This window comes from Notothenia rossii, assembly GCF_949606895.1.
Source record: "Notothenia rossii genome assembly, chromosome: 1".
NCBI lineage: Eukaryota > Metazoa > Chordata > Actinopteri > Perciformes > Nototheniidae > Notothenia > Notothenia rossii.
Window position 1 is genome coordinate 94,314,475 of NC_136912.1, and position 16,363 is coordinate 94,330,837.

Below are 16,363 nucleotides of genomic sequence, written 5' to 3' on the forward strand. Positions count from 1 at the left end.
CACTGTTCAGGAACTAGTTTTTCTAACAGATACCTTGTACTGCAGTCGGTGCCTCCTTCCCTTCAGGTGCATGTCTTTAGCGTTGGGGTCGTTGAAGCTGCACTCACACAGTTTACAGTGGAACCGGATCACTTTGCCGTCATCGTTTCGGACCTGAAACACACACACAGAAACGTCAGGTAAAAACACATCATGCGAGACAGTGAATGCAACACTCCCAATCCTTTATCAGGAGACAGGGACACAAAATATATATCAAAATGAAATACACCAGATTCCAGATTCAAGGCTTTATCATCAGTGTATAGTAACTTATTCTGTATATCTATATTGTGTATTTGATAGAGATCTTCTATAACATAAATATTTCTACTTTCAATATGGCGTTTCTTCAATTTTATCCTATGTTTTTATTGAGTATTGTGTTTTTAGCACTTCTTAACACGTGGCTTGTGTGGTCATTTATTCTTTTATGATTCCTATGATGTTTTAATGTTTTGTAACTATGTCTGTGAAAAGCGCTTTATAAATAAATGTTACTTACTACTATGTTTGTTTTCTGTTTTTAATTCATGTGCAACGCCTTGTTAACATATTTATCCACAATCTCTCCACTGTTCTTCTCACCTCCTCCACGTAGTCGTGTCCCACAGGCTGGATGTCCCCCTGTCCTCCAGCTCTGTCCCCGTCCTCATCGTCGCTCTGAGCTTCCATCTTCTGAGCTGACACCGGCTCCTCCACCTTAGAAACAACCACAACCACCGGAGGAGGAGCCACTGGAGCGCTGACCGGCTTATTGGCTGCGTGGCAGGAAGAGATAATGAAGAGAAATTAGGGAATGCATTTAAGGGATGCTAGAGAACTCTTTAGGCTCATCTCAATTGAATATTTCACCTCCTCCTTTCCCTCACTCACGTCCCTTCCTTGCGTCTTAATTCCTTGCGTCTTAACTAATATATATTTCACTCTTAATGAAGCACTTTAAACATGTAATGACTCTGATCCTCCTTTAACGGTTAGATCAGCTGCAGTGAACAGAGAATGTGAAGGTGGGGGCGGAGCTCTGAGTCAGAACAGCTGCAGTTAGCAGACTGCTGCGAAGGTGGGGGCGGAGCTTTGAGTCAGAACAGCTGCAGTTAGCAGACTGCTGCGAAGGTGGGGGCGGAGCTCTGAGTCAGAACAGCTGCAGTTAGCAGACTGCTGCGAAGGTGGGGAGGAGCTCTGAGTCAGAACAGCTGCAGTTAGCAGACTGCTGCGAAGGTGGGGGCAGAGCTTTGAGTCAGAACAGCTGCAGTTAGCAGACTGCTGCGAAGGTGGGGGCGGAGCTCTGAGTCAGAACAGCTGCAGTTAGCAGACTGCTGCGAAGGTGGGGGAGGAGCTCTGAGTCAGAACAGCTGCAGTGAGCAGACGGCTGTGCAGCTGGGGGCGGAGCTCTGAGTCAGAACAGGCTTGTTTGACACAAGCGAGACCTGCGCAGACCTGCGCAATTTCGATCAACGTCTTGCTCGTGCGTTGCATGATGGTTAGTCATTTTGTCCGACTTGCTCTGGAGGCTCGCTCACATGAGACGTTGAAATCTTGCGGGACAAAGACGCCCGCAGCCTTGAGAGTGAGGCGCAGCGAGGCGCCGCAGTTCCTCTCCACGGGCTGCGGAGGCGAAATGCTTGATGGGAAACGACTCGCTGGTATCTCGAGCTGAGCGCTCATTGGTGGTTTTTACCCCGTGCTGCTGATGAAGCTCTCCTATTGGCTCGGCAAAAGTTGTTGTTTTGTGTCAGTTTTACGTCGCCACTTCCGTTCATATTTTTCATCATTGTTCCACAATGTTTATCATCATGAAATGAATATCTATATATGTTATACTATACTTGCACTGCTTACCGTTTTCATACTTTATATATCTTAGCATATTCATACACACTGTTCATACTGCTCACAGGCTGCTGTGTATATTCATACCCCTCACTGTTTATTCAACATTCAATTCATTCTATATTTTATTCTGTAGATTGTGTACATTACTTTTCACTTTACTGCTTGTTGCACTCCTGGTTGGAAGCTAAACTGCATTTCGTTTTCTCAGTACCTGTAATCTGTGCAATAACAATAAAGTTGAATCTAATCTTGAGCAGGAACAAATTTATTTACTTAGTACATATCTGACATTAACGATTAAACACATGTGTGCATTCTTTATAAATGCAAACCGAGTCAAGCCGAATCCGGAGGTGGCGGTATGCACCTTAAAGTGGTTTGCAATCCGCCAAAAAACCGAGAGAAGAAGAAGAAGGCGAAGAAGTAGAAGAAGAAGAAGCCGACTCGGAGCTGTCCGACTTCAGGCAAGCTTTTTGAGACCTCCCCCGGCTGCGATGGGCTATTCTCATCTACTTTCGAGGCGAGCTGCAACGCGTCTCAAACAAGCCTAACAGCTGCAGTGAGCAGACGGCTGTGCAGCTGGGGGCGGAGCTCTGATGCGCGAGGAGTGAAAACACTTCCGCGTAGTCTGCTCTCGTGTATCCTCCCTTTCGTCTCCTCTGGAAATCTCCTCGCTCACCCCTCCTCGACTCCTCCGTGTGCATTTCAGCGATTGAGACGTCCTTCAACATGGCGTGTCTTGATCGATTTCCGAGTCAAGTCCCGGAGGAGGGGGAGAGAGGAGTCGAGGAGGGACATTGAGATGAACCTTCTGAGTCTAGTTTAGGTCATTTCTATGTCTAATTCTATTCAAAGTGAATAAACATTGAAATATGACAGTTATTTAGGAGACGGTATACTCCATCAGAGGGTGTAGTATCTTTGGAAAACGCTGACATGACACCTTAAAGAGGTTTGAGGAGGTAGATATTATTATTATTATTATTATTATTATTATTATTATCGGTTTGATACCAAGACAAACATCAAACCGCTATTCTGAGTTTCACCACTAGGTGTGGCAATTTCTTCAAAACCAACCATTAATCATTCCTTCAGTGCTTATTCAAGTCTGATGTAATGATGTAAGTGTAAAGGGAAGGGAATGAGAAGGGAATGAGAAGGGAGACAGAGAGGAGAGCAGGACAAGTGTAAAGGGAAGGGAACGAGAAGGGAGACAGAGAGGAGAGCAGGACAAGAGTGAAGGGAAGGGAACGAGAAGGGAACGAGAAGGGAGAGGGAGGAGAGCAGGACAAGTGTAAAGGGAAGGGAATGAGAAGGGAACGACAAGGGAGACAGAGAGGAGAGCAGGACAAGTGTAAAGGGAAGGGAATGAGAAGGGAACGAGAAGGGAGACAGAGAGGAGAGCAGGACAAGTGTAAAGGGAAGGGAACGAGAAGGGAGACAGAGAGGAGAGCAGGACAAGAGTGAAGGGAAGGGAACGAGAAGGGAACGAGAAGGGAGAGGGAGGAGAGCAGGACAAGTGTAAAGGGAAGGGAATGAGAAGGGAACGACAAGGGAGACAGAGAGGAGAGCAGGACAAGTGTAAAGGGAAGGGAATGAGAAGGGAGACAGAGAGGAGAGCAGGACAAGTGTAAAGGGAAGGGAACAATAAGGGAACGAGAAGGGAGACGGAAAGGAGAGCAGGACAAGTGTAAAGGGAAGGGAACGAGAAGGGAACGAGAAGGGAGACAGAGAGGAGAGCAGGACAAGTGTAAAGGGAAGGGAATGAGAAGGGAACGAGAAGGGAGACAGAGAGGAGAGCAGGACAAGTGTAAAGGGAAGGGAACGAGAAGGGAACGAGAAAGGAGACGGAGAGGAGAGCAGGACAAGTGTAAAGGGAAGGGAACGAGAAGGGAACGAGAAGGGAGACGGAGAGGAGAGCAGGACAAGTGTAAAGGGAAGGGAACGAGAAGGGAGACGGAGAGGAGAGCAGGACAAGTGTAAAGGGAAGGGAACGAGAAGGGAACGAGAAGGGAGACGGAGAGGAGAGCAGGACAAGTGTAAAGGGAAGCGAACGAGAAGGAAACGAGAAGGGAGACGGAGAGGAGAGCAGGACAAGTGTAAAGGGAAGGGAACGAGAAGGAAACGAGAAGGGAGACGGAGAGGAGAGCAGGACAAGTGTAAAGGGAAGGGAACGAGAAGGGAGACAGAGAGGAGAGCAGGACAAGTGTAAAGGGAAGGAAACGAGAAGGGAAGGGAAGGGAACGAGAAGGGAACGAGAGTAATGTAATGATGCTAGATGCAGAGGTAGTAAGTAACAGAGTAAACTTCTATATAGCGCTTTTCTAAAGCGAGAATAAAACTAAAAAGGAAGAACAATCCAGAAAGAGACAAACCAAAGCAGACTCACAGATGACAGTTATTTTGGAGGGAGCTGGCCTCTTGACAGGCGGTGCTGCGGTGGTTTTGGCTGCCAGCTGTCTGGGGGGGGCAGGGTGGGCAGCAGCAGCAGTGGAGAAGGGGGCAACAGAGGCTGTGGAGGGGGGGGGTTTCCCAGCTGTCGAGGTGCTGAGAACTGGAGCTGAATTCACCAGCACCGGCTCAGTGGAGGGGATGGGTTTGCCCAGCTTGGTGTGAAGTTTCACCACCTGCAGAGAGACGGGAGGAGAAACACACTTTAAAGCCGAGGGAACTCAGTCCCATCACAGCAGCACTACATCATCATCATCATCATCATCATCATCAGGTCTCAGTGTTAGGGACGGGAAGGAGTCATCGAAGATTCAAAATGATTCAGGAATTCGAATATGAGTTATGAATATTTGTATATTAAATTATGATGGAGGGGTACCTAGGTTGATTACGTATTATCAAATGGATTAATTAAATGTATACGACAGTGCCATTTTAAATATCTTAAAAAGGGACCCATCATGCAAAAGTAGGGATGGGTATCGTTTGAAATGTATCGATTCCTATTCTTGTCGATTCCCCGTTTCGATTCCAAAATTGTAAAAGAAAGAGGTCAAACGTTTAGATAACAAAAATATCTTTATTCTTTTAAGCTTTAACTGACGTTTTTACAAATAAAAAATATACATGCAATACAAATGTATTGCACAATAGCTGTGCTTTATTTTAACTGAGCTACGCCTGTGGCAAGATATTAACAGGCATTACACGGTGCCTTGCCTTTTTCTTTATTAGTGTAGTGGAGCCTCACTTCAGAGCGTTTACCGCCATCCATCTTTGGTGTTATGAAGTGACTGAGCTCGTGAACTTTCTACGAGAGGGTGGGGGGAGCCTCGCTGCGGGGCAACTGTGGACCTCTGTCGCCTGTCAGCGCAATTTATATGATGCTGTTTAAAGTTAAGGGCGGTGCCGGCCGTCAGCGTACCGAGCCGGCCGTAAACGGCCCGCTGACGACCGGCCGTTCTGTGATTCTCCAGAACACACAGATGGCCAGTCCGCCCTTACCCTGGCTGTATTCCACCGGGTCACCGCGGCGCCGACGGACCCGGTGGAATACAGGGTCTACCGCGTTTAGGAACCGTTAAGCAGAACCGAAAGTGTATTTTGTATGGGTACCCGGTATCCGGCATTTTCTTATCGGTTCTCATCTGGAACCGAGTTTCGGTTCCCAACCCTATGCAAAAGTCACTTTTTGATGTCTTTTCTACATAAACATGTGTCCCCGGTGCGTCGGGGAACTCACGCAGAGTCAGAAAATAAAATCCTCTCTTTTCCTCCGTACTCAAATCTCTAAAAACGGGAGAACAACGGAGCTGATCCAGATTTGCGTCCGATACGACGTCATATCGGAGCTGTAGGCTGGCTTTACACCCACGGCCTGCTGTGTGGCGCTGCCTAAACCCTCCTGTTCTCTGGATGACAGCTTGCGCCTCGAGGGAACATTTCTGATGTGCTGCTTTTACTCTTTATTTTTAACACAATTCTGCACCATTTCATTTTTGTGTTGCTTTTGATATTTGTATTCCTATTTTTGATACACGCTCTGATTTAACAACTGTTGTGAAATATAATCAACAATGTTTAAAAATGTAATAAATCTACCATTAAACTCCTTTGCACACTTTAATATGTATATATACTATCTATGGTTATAGTCAGGGGTGCACAGAAGTGGTACGCAGGTACTCATGCGCGGCAACAATCTGAAATGCGTACCGTCACTTGTGTCACAAAGCACATTTGCGTACCGACGTACTTGTGAAGCTTTTCCAGAAGGCGATTAGATCACCGGACGACAGAGTCGGTCTCCGTGTGCACAGACAGTGCTGCTGTTAACGTCGGTCTGTACAGCAGCACTGCACTGAAACAGCTGATCATAACGTTCACACGCTCTGTGGTCACGAAGCTCTGCACTCCACTACCCCCGCCCCCCCTCCCTTCGCTGACATTCGCAATACAGAGGGCTTCATGGGAACTTTGAGGGGAGCCAGAAGTTGGAGTACCAAACACTGACTCCAGGTACTCACTGAGAAAGTTGTGTGCACCCCTGGTTATAGTATACTTAGCAGTAGGTTGGTCTATCTTAGTGTATTTCATACTGTGTGCTTTTATACTGTGTACACAAATAAATGTATATTTTTATTGTTAATATGTATTTAATCCTTTTTTCTCTTTACAGTTTCATGAGCAATGCCTTGTTTACATGCTGCTTGATCCAGATTCAATTACGATTTAATATAGCACATCTAATCTAGTCTACTAACACTTGGTTGTCCTCACGTTAAGTAATGATATATTTTAAATAAATATACTGTTTGTTCGACTGAAACTCCTCCTCCCTGCCTGCCCTGGTTCTTGCATTCTTAGCTGCGTTACCTTCTGGTGTTTGGCTCCTCTGATGTGAGCAGCGTACGCGTCCACGCCGGTGCAGGCCACGTCACACAGCTCGCAGCGTAACTGCGTCTGGACGCCTCGGGGTCCGGTGCTTCCCCCCGTCTGACCCCCAGACTTCAGAGCGGCCTCCTTCTTCTTATGCTTCTGACCCTCCAGGTGCTCCCGATACGTCTGAAGCAGGAAATCACAGTCAAAGGTTGAAGCGTCAAAATGCATATAAAGATAAATATCAGCATGTGAGAATATCCACTCCAGGGTTCCTGCAGGTTTCCCCAACTCAAATGTAAGACTTTTTAAGAACACTTTGAATCGAATTGAACACCTATTTCACCGCAAGAAAGTATGAAGGAAATGTATTCATGTTCAACATTAAAAACGATGACTGAACATAACAGTACACAGAACTGTGTTAGCCAAAAAGGGTGTGTGTGTGTGTGTGTGTGTGTGTGTGTGTGTGTCAAGAGCTATAGTCAGAGCTCTGCTGTCTTCATGCTGTTGTATGATTGGTGTTCAGCTACGGTATTTAGCGTCCACAGCACCGCTTATAGGGTTGACGACGTAGACCCAAACGTCGCCCAGAGGACCCCCGGTGTTGTTGTGGTGAAAAAATTCAAAGCAGCAGTAACAGGAATGCACGGATTGGGCTCTGGACTGCTTTAAAATCACGGTGGGAGCTCGGGAGAAATCTGAGTGGGAGACGAGGCTGTGCTAAAAACTTTTTAAAAACTGAAAACTGCATGTTGAACCGCTGGCTACTCTCTGAGTGTCAGTTCGCTTGATTTGACATGCAGTGGCTTTTTCTATGAGCATTTTAAAAAGGTCAATTTCACATGCCATCATCCTCATTTAGTTTATAAGAAGCAGCAATGTTGATTGAACTATATGAATGAGAGTTCAGCAACGCCTTGTGCATCATATTGCACCTTTAGGCAGTTCTAAAAAAAGCAACAAGGGGCTAAAAAACTGAACAAAACACTTTGACACAGAAAAAAATCTGCTCCACTCCTTGTGAGCGTTTGACTATTTAAAAACCTTTTTAAAAACTGAAAACTGCTTTCCATTTGGGAGCAATAATCTGCTGGGCCTGAACCGAGAACCGTACATGTAAAAGGGTTTTGTTGAAGGCCGGGGCGAGATCAGGTTGAGCAATAACAGTCGGGTACAGAGAACCGTAGAAAGTAGTTAGAAGCAGTAGAGCTCACAACGCAGAGGGACTTGAATGAACCGTAATCGCTTTCATTGCCCGTTTTGAAGCGCAGCACACTGCTTCAGAGGCATAAGCTATTTTTCTGTTGTTTCTTTATACCGGCTGTCCGGTGTATTCAATCCAAAGGCTACACAAGCTGTTATATCAGACGGTCACATCGAGAGCATATTGAAAAACACACTGGTAAAATATGTCGGGAGAAAACGGCTTATGCCAAAATGATAGGAACAAGTAGTCAGGATAATGACACTGGCTTCGGTGGCTAAGCTAACATCAGCTATGTCATACCAGAGGAACTTTATTTATGGCACTATCTTGACAAACATTGTCAATTAAAAATGAAAACAAATTCATTTATGGGGCGATCTGCAATTGTTCCTGTTGTTATTTACGCTGGAATATCAGCTACGTAAATGGTGACGTCACGACCTGGCTCCACTCGAGACCTTGGTGTTGGGAAACCAAACCGGTTGGCAAAAGTTTAACCGACGGCAAAACAAACTAGCACAGAAACTAAAACGGAAAGCAGGTTAAAATCCGGGCCTTTACACGTGTCACCAGAGAGGGCAAAAGTACACACATCCTTTACTCAAGTAGAAGTACACACATCCTTTACTCAAGTAGAAGTACAGATACTCGTGTTTAAAAATACTCTGGTGAAAGTAGAAGTACTGACTAAACTTCTTTACTCAAGTCAAAGTAAAGAGGCTTTGAAATGTACTTCAGTAAAAAGTACCCATAACTAGCAGCTGTTTTAAAGAGTACCTGACCTCCCTTTATATTAATAGAACAATAATGTCATTGTTAGCTAATGAATGTTTCCATGGTGACCAACGGCAACATGACAACGTTTCCATTGGTCCCTCTTCTTTAGAGAAGACCAGGAAATGATGGATACACGGATCGTGTTCAAATCAATAGGCACGCAATGACTCTAAATAATAATGATCACGCCACCAAACACACATTCAGACTAAAGGAACCAGCCTGTTTGGAAAATGTGAGAAGTAGAAAGTACAGGTATTTGTGTTCAACATGTGAGAAGTAGAAAGTACAGGTATTTGAGTTCAACATGTGAGAAGTAGAAAGTACAGGTATTTGTGTTCAACATGTAAGAAGTAGAAAGTACAGGTATTTGTGTTCAACATGTAAGAAGTAGAAAGTACAGGTATTTGAGTTCAACATGTAAGAAGTAGAAAGTACAGGTATTTGTGTTCAACATGTAAGAAGTAGAAAGTACAGGTATTTGTGTTCAACAGGTAAGAAGTAGAAAGTACAGGTATTTGAGTTCAACATGTAAGAAGTAGAAAGTACAGGTATTTGAGTTCAACATGTAAGAAGTCAAAGTAAAAAGTGGTCAGAAAAATAAGTAGTGGAGTAAAGTACTGATACCAGAAACATGTACTTAAGTACAGTAACAAAGTATTTGTACTCCACTACTTCCCACCTCTGCGTGTCATCCCCTCTATCTCCCCTTTCAAAACCGTCACTCTTGGATAAAAGCTAAAACCGACTTATTAGATTCTAGGTATGTCTTCTTGAATACTATAATGTGGTACCTGGGGTCCTGCACAGCTGATCTTGCAGATGTCGCAGTAGTGGAGCTGGGGCTGCTTGGGGGGGCCTTTGGGCTTCTGCAGCTTGCTCTGGCTCAGGTGGTAGTTCGGAGGCTTCTTGTAGGTGTTGACGGTCGGAGCCGTCACCATGTTGCTGCCCGAGTTGCTCCAGGAAGAGCTGGTCAGCTGCTTGTGAGGCGCCTGCAGGGGGGGCTGCTGCTGCTGCTGCTGCTGGGGGGGGGGCTGCGGCTGGGAGAGGGTCTGCTGGGCCGGCTGGTAGTAGGAGGGGGTCGAGGTGGAGGTGTACCCGCTGGAGTCATAGCTGGAGTAGCTAATGCCTGAGAGGGAGGGAGAAGAGCATACACCGATCTGTACATATTTATACGTATTTACAGGATTATTTCTACTTCACAGGACCTACTGTAACTTGTCATAGGTTTGTTCCTATCTGGCAACTTTCTTGTATTGTGTGGTTGTAAGTATGTTGTCTTTTTCATCGTTAGAGGAACCAGAGACTTCAGATTTTCATTGCCAACATCAACGCTGTAGCTTTCGTGTTTTTCTTCTCGCAGCTGTTTTCAATGACTGTTAACCGTCAGAAATGCAAAGTTATCCTTTTGATTTGTCATTCTCCTGTACAGTGGTAAGTTGTATAAAACACAAATGATTAGGAACTAAATGAATGCATTTTTCTTTAAATATTTGCTATGATTATGATCAGACTTCAGGTCAGATTAAAGAGCTTTATAAGGAATGTGTGCAGATAGTAAAAGGTCTGAAAACAGTTCATACTATTTAACAAAAAATATATATATGCATTTCCCTGGGACAAAGGAGGACACATTGGCATCGGCTGAGACATTTGACGATGCATCCCTAGTTCATCAGAATTCAGTACCGAATGTTACTAATGTATGCATATGGAGCATATTGGTCACAAATGTTTCCTCGAGGAAGAATGAAAGGTCTGATCTCTGGTCTGATCTCTGGTCTGATCTGATCTCTGGTCTGATCTTTGATCTCTGGTCTGATCTCTGGTCTGATCTTTGATCTCTGGTCTGATCTTTGATCTCTGGTCTGATCTCTGATCTGATCTCTGGTCTGATCTCTGATCTGATCTTTGACCTCTGGTCTGATCTCTGATCTGATCTCTGGTCTGATCTCTGATCTGATCTTTGACCTCTGGTCTGATCTCTGATCTGATCTCTGGTCTGATCTGATCTCTGGTCTGATCTCTGATCTCTGGTCTGATCTTTGATCTCTGGTCTGATCTCTGGTCTGATCTTTGATCTCTGGTCTGATCTTTGATCTCTGGTCTGATCTCTGGTCTGATGTTTGATCTCTGGTCTGATCTCTGGTCTGATCTCTGATCTCTGGTCTGATCTCTGATCTCTGGTCTGATCTCTGATCTCTGGTCTGATCTTTGATCTCTGGTCTGATCTTTGATCTCTGGTCTGATCTCTGGTCTGATCTCTGGTCTGATCTTTGACCTGATCTCTGGTCTGATCTGATCTCTGGTCTGATCTCTGGTCTGATCTGATCTCTGGTCTGATCTCTGATCTCTGGTCTGATCTCTGGTCTGATCTCTGATCTGATCTCTGGACTGATCTGATCTCTGGTCTGATCTCTGGTCTGATCTGATCTCTGGACTGATCTCTGGTCTGATCTCTGGTCTGATCTCTGGTCTGATGTGTGCTCTGGAGTTACCTGAGTAGGTGGTGGCGGCCACAGTGGAGGGGAAGGAGGAGCCCAGGGTGTAGGAGGAGATGGGGGTGGGCGGCTGCTGCACGCTGGTGGAGACGGGGTAGATGTTGTAGCTGGTGGAGACCGACGGGGCCAGAGGCTTCAGGGCCGTCACCTGCCTCTGGGGGGGGGGCGGCTGGCTGTACACAGAGGAGGGGGCCGGACTGTAGGCGCTCTTTACTCCCACTGGAGAAGGAGAATATATTTATGTTGCATTGTTGGAGGAGTCTGTGACTTTTCATTTCATATCATATCTTCACTGTAGCTGTGCATATGACACACACACACACACACACACACACACACACACACACACACACACACACACACACACACACACACACACACACACACACACACACACACACACAGACTATAACACTCCTTGTTGTTAACGCCCAACTACAGTATGTGCAATATAAATATATATGCCATTAATAACTGTGAAATATACCTGGCTGCTAAATTGAACTGATTCTGAATAAAGCCCCTTGAACATTAAAGGTGGAGAGGAAGGGCATTAGAGAGCAACAGAGATCTGATCCGTGCGATGCTTCCTCTGGGACTGTCTGAGAGTTTTTTGGCAGCACAGGAGGTATCTTCATTTCAAAGCAAATGAGCAGCAGGACACATTTTACATTCTGTGTCTCATATATCAGCCTGAGGAGGGAATACAGGGAAATAATACCAGAGGACAGGCGACCCACAAGCACACCGGCAACACTGAGCAGTCTGGATTAATTAGATCTGATATTTAAGATAACAAAAACAATTAAATCCCACAAAACCACAGATTAAGACAAACTACATGTTCTAACAGAAAACAAGAATTCAGGCCTAATATATAATCTATTCCCTCTCTAGAGTGTGTCATATAATGTACAGAGGAGGCCAGGGCAGCACGTCATGAATGATGATTTTGATCAATGTTGACAATTGCTCATTCATTTTAATTAAAGAACTTTATTGCACTTGTTTTAATTCCACGCTGTGCTACAATCCTGTGAGTGTAGAAATTAGGGTTTCAAATGAGCCCGTCTGAGTCAGTTCACCGAGCGCTTGATTTGATATGCAGTGCACATTTTCTGAGCATTTTAAATGTCAATTTCACATGGCATGTTCATTTAGTTTATAAGCAGGATAAATCGTGATTGAACAACATGACTGAGATTTCAGCAACGCCTTATGCTTAATGTTGAATCTTAAGGCAGTCAGAAAAAAGGGGCTAAAAACGAGAAGAACACACTTAGACACGCACAAACAAATCTGCTCCACTCCTTTGACCATTTATTCCAAACACAGGCTACAAAAAACACTATAATCCAGTAGCCTACCAGTTGCATGAGTGCAATGCGATAGGGATTGTGGTTAAAAATTGCGATAAAAGTCAACAGAAAATCTACCCCCCCCCCTCTCTGTCCATGCAAAACCACCAGGTGAGCAGGTGGATGTAGTTAAACCATCACTAAATCCGTCCAAAGCTCCACCAATGATGAGTGAGAAATACCAAATCATTTAAAAAAACACCTCGAGACTTTACATATGGCTCCTACACATAAGCTATGTTTTTAATGCTCCCTTTAAATCACAAAAGGCATTAACCTCTTAAGCCCTGAGCCTGTTTTCCAGGTCTCAGGCTCAAAAATGACATTCCCAGAACAAATGACCATATCTTCACTTCTAAAGGGGAAAATTAATAATCTTTTTTCTCAAAGCAATGATAAACCTGTGAGTTGGATGTAGAAGAGTCAGAATCAATATAGGTTTTTTTTTATTTTAAAGTTAATTCAGATTGAACACTAGGGGTGTAACAACTAATCGACTTAATCGATTAAAATCGATTACCAAATTAGTTGGCAACTAATTCAGTCGTCGATTCGTTGGTGACGTCATCACATGTGTTCTACACCCCGTTAAGCTCCAACGTTATTGGTCTTTTTATCGGTACAGGAGAGATTTAAAACATATGTCATGTATTATTGCTACATAAACATTATATCGCAGTCTTAGTGTCGCCAACTCAGTTTCTAATATGCAATATGACTACAAAATGCTTCTATAATGTATTTTCGATCTTCCCAATTCAGACGAGCGATCTCTCCCCCGCCTGCTTGCGAGGGGGCGGGGCAGTTTACACACACATGCAGGAGATGGCGGAGAGAACGCGCTCCGAGGTGTGGTTAAACTTTAGCCGTCTCGATGTGGACAATGCTCGTTACCAAAAGTGCAATAACAGTTTATCATATAAAGGCGGTAAAACGAGCAATTTGTCTAAACATTTATCAAAAGTGCACCACATTCAGACGGAGGAATGCACTGGGTTCGACTGTCTTTCTAGTAGCTCTGTAGCCCCGTCCAAGAGTAACCTTTCCACGTCAGGTGTTATGTATGCTAGCAGCAACACGCAGAGTTAACTCAGTTATAAAAACATGGGTTAATGATTAGAGGTAACTGAGTTATTTATTTAGTTAAAGTTTCAGCTATTCGGTTTACAGTTCTGTCATCACATTATTTAATATGATTTGTTAAAACATTGTTGTTTCTTTTGATGTGAAATATTATGCATTTAATTAAAAATAAAAAGCAATGTTAGTTTTGTTCACAATTTGTTGAGTTATTTTACCTTATTTCTTGTCAAAAGAACCGTTAATACTATCGTTAAAAGGACCAGATCGATAAGCAGTATCGATATAAGTAGTAGTACAGTTAAAACCTTAACGATCCGAATAATCGATTAATCGTTTCATTAATCGATTATCAAATTAGTCGTTTGTTGCAGCCCTATTGAACACAATAAAAAAAAAAATGGTGTCCCTCCAAAAAAAATAAAAACATTACTTATAGTGAGAACCACCGTTGAATGATGGGACAGTAGACTAAAAGCTTTAGGAATCCAAACTATAACATAATAACTACCCTGTATTTATTTATTTATTTTTTATTCACTCACATCTGCGACCCTCTCGAAACGGGTCCGCGTCCCACTTTTAGGTCGCGACCCACCAGTTGAGAACCACTGTTATAGACGGTATTTTGCCAGGGTATGATTATAGGTGAGCCTCGGCCAAAACAACGGCTCTAGACATTAAAAAGGACAAAGTGACTCACCAGTCTGGTAGTAATTATCTGTGTGCGTCCTCTGAGCGGCAGGAATACTCGTCTGGTAGTACTGCTTGTTGTCGTAGGTGGTGACGGCGGCAGGACGCCCGTAGCTGTAGTTGTCCTGCTGGGGATCACAGATAATACGATGAGAAGAATATTAAAGAAGATAGCTGCAGCTCAGTTATCAGATTACTGCATTAAAGCCACTCAGTGAACAATTCAAGCGTCCTTTAAATGCTGATGTTATGGAACAATAAGACAATCTCAGAGAGAGTACGGCTGCAACTAGAGATTTTTTTATTATTATATATATATATTTAATTTGTCAAATAATAATGTGCCATAACAGATAAATAGTTTTATATAAACATAAGAAGGTCAAGTGAAAATGTAAGCACTGTACTGCTTTGGATATATTTAGGATTAGTTGTGCAGCCCTTTCAAAACAGAAGCTTCTGTGAGATCTGATATGAGCACATCATGTTATGAGAAAGTGAGACGCCTCAGAGGAAGATAAGAAATATTTTATTGAAGTTGTGAAATGTTTGTGTTGAGCAGCATAAAAAGACATGGCATGGTACAATACAATTAAAAGACTAGAAATAAAGGAATGAAGCAGGAAGCCACTGACCGTGTCGGGGTAGACCTGGTATGTCTGCGGGGTGGTGGTGGGCTGCGGGGGGGCAGGGGGCTCTGGCTGCCTGTAGGCGTACTCGGGGGGGGCCTGGTGGGTCTGGTAGGCCGGGTACGGAGCGGTGACCACGGGCCGGGCCGCCTGCACCGGGGCCGGAGAGTAGGAGGCCGTCACTGCATGAGCCACAGCAGGGGGCTGCTGCACGCTGTAGGCCGGGGAGGGGTGGGAGTACGCTGGGGGGGGCTGGGTACTGAGGGAGGGGAGAGAGGGAGAGAAATTACTTGGTTTTTTATTCTACTATTTCAACAATTAGACAGTTTATACATCCCAAACACAAACAAAATGAAAACTGCGCGCAGCGATGAGCAGGCCCTCGCCTCTTAGTCGACTCATACATGTCCTCTACAATGAGCCGTGTCTCATGTCTCTCATTTTAGCCTCCTCGACTCCCCGGTGCTCCGCTAGTGACCCGGAAATCAATGTCAGCGCACCATGTTGAAGGAATTTCTCTAAATGCACATCGAGGATCGAGCATCGAGGAAGCTCTCTGGAGGAGCTATAACCGAGGATACACTGATTTAGAGGAGAGAGGAGAGAGGAAAGAGGAGAGGAGGCTCTCTGGAGGAGCTATAACCGAGGATACACTGATTTAGAGGAGAGAGGAGAGAGGAGAGAGGAAAGAGGAAAGAGGAAAGAGGAGAGGAGGCTCTCTGCAGGAGCTATAACCGAAGATACACTGATGTAGAGGAGAGAGGAGTGAGGAGAGGAGAGAGAGGAGAGAGGAGAGGAGAGAAGGCTCTCTGGAGGAGCTATAACCGAAGATACACTGATGTAGAGGAGAGAGGAGAGAGGAGGCTCTCTGGAGGAGCTATAACCGAAGATACACTGATGTAGAGGAGAGAGGAGAGAGGAGTGAGGAGCCATAACCAAGGGTACACTGATGTATCCTCCGGAGATGTATTTCAGGCAACAGTGATCTTTAAAAGAGGCGTGACGCACGGCCGGTCTGATCTCAACGAAGCACCGCTCTGCAAACTGTTCCCGTTGTTATTATAAGTTATTTAAGATGATCAAATGTGAACCAAACGTTCTGCCCTGCAACATTTGTTTACTCCCTAATTACATCTCCTCTGGATGTTAGGCTACTTTTTTTGATTTTATTCACTGCTTCCATCGTGACGCGATGGAAGCAGTGAGAACAGCTGCTGAGGTCCGTGCAGAAAGCAGAACAGTGTGTGTACTGTGTAATATACATCACTCATAACAACAGGCCTAAATTAGACTCATTATTTGAAGGCTTTAAAGAAATCTACAAATAAACAGTAGATATTTGAATGAGTAGAAGCAGGAGGGCAGAAAGCAGAGTTTATACAGAGGTCGCCCTCCTGTTAGTCATCA

General features: G+C 44.5%; 1 protein-coding gene across 1 annotated transcript in view; it reads right to left on the bottom strand.

Moving 5' to 3' along the window:
- zfr2 (zinc finger RNA binding protein 2) overlaps window positions 1-16,363 on the bottom strand; it is a 37,070-nt gene that overhangs the window by 17,612 nt on the left and 3,095 nt on the right. The window contains exons 2-9 of the mRNA XM_079651028.1: window positions 14,963-15,215; window positions 14,338-14,455; window positions 11,194-11,415; window positions 9,490-9,824; window positions 6,706-6,894; window positions 4,268-4,505; window positions 628-800; window positions 22-153 (exon numbers count right to left, since the gene is read on the bottom strand). Coding sequence (XP_079507154.1) covers window positions 22-153; window positions 628-800; window positions 4,268-4,505; window positions 6,706-6,894; window positions 9,490-9,824; window positions 11,194-11,415; window positions 14,338-14,455; window positions 14,963-15,215 — 1,660 coding nt within the window. The remainder of the gene's footprint in view (window positions 1-21; window positions 154-627; window positions 801-4,267; window positions 4,506-6,705; window positions 6,895-9,489; window positions 9,825-11,193; window positions 11,416-14,337; window positions 14,456-14,962; window positions 15,216-16,363) is intronic.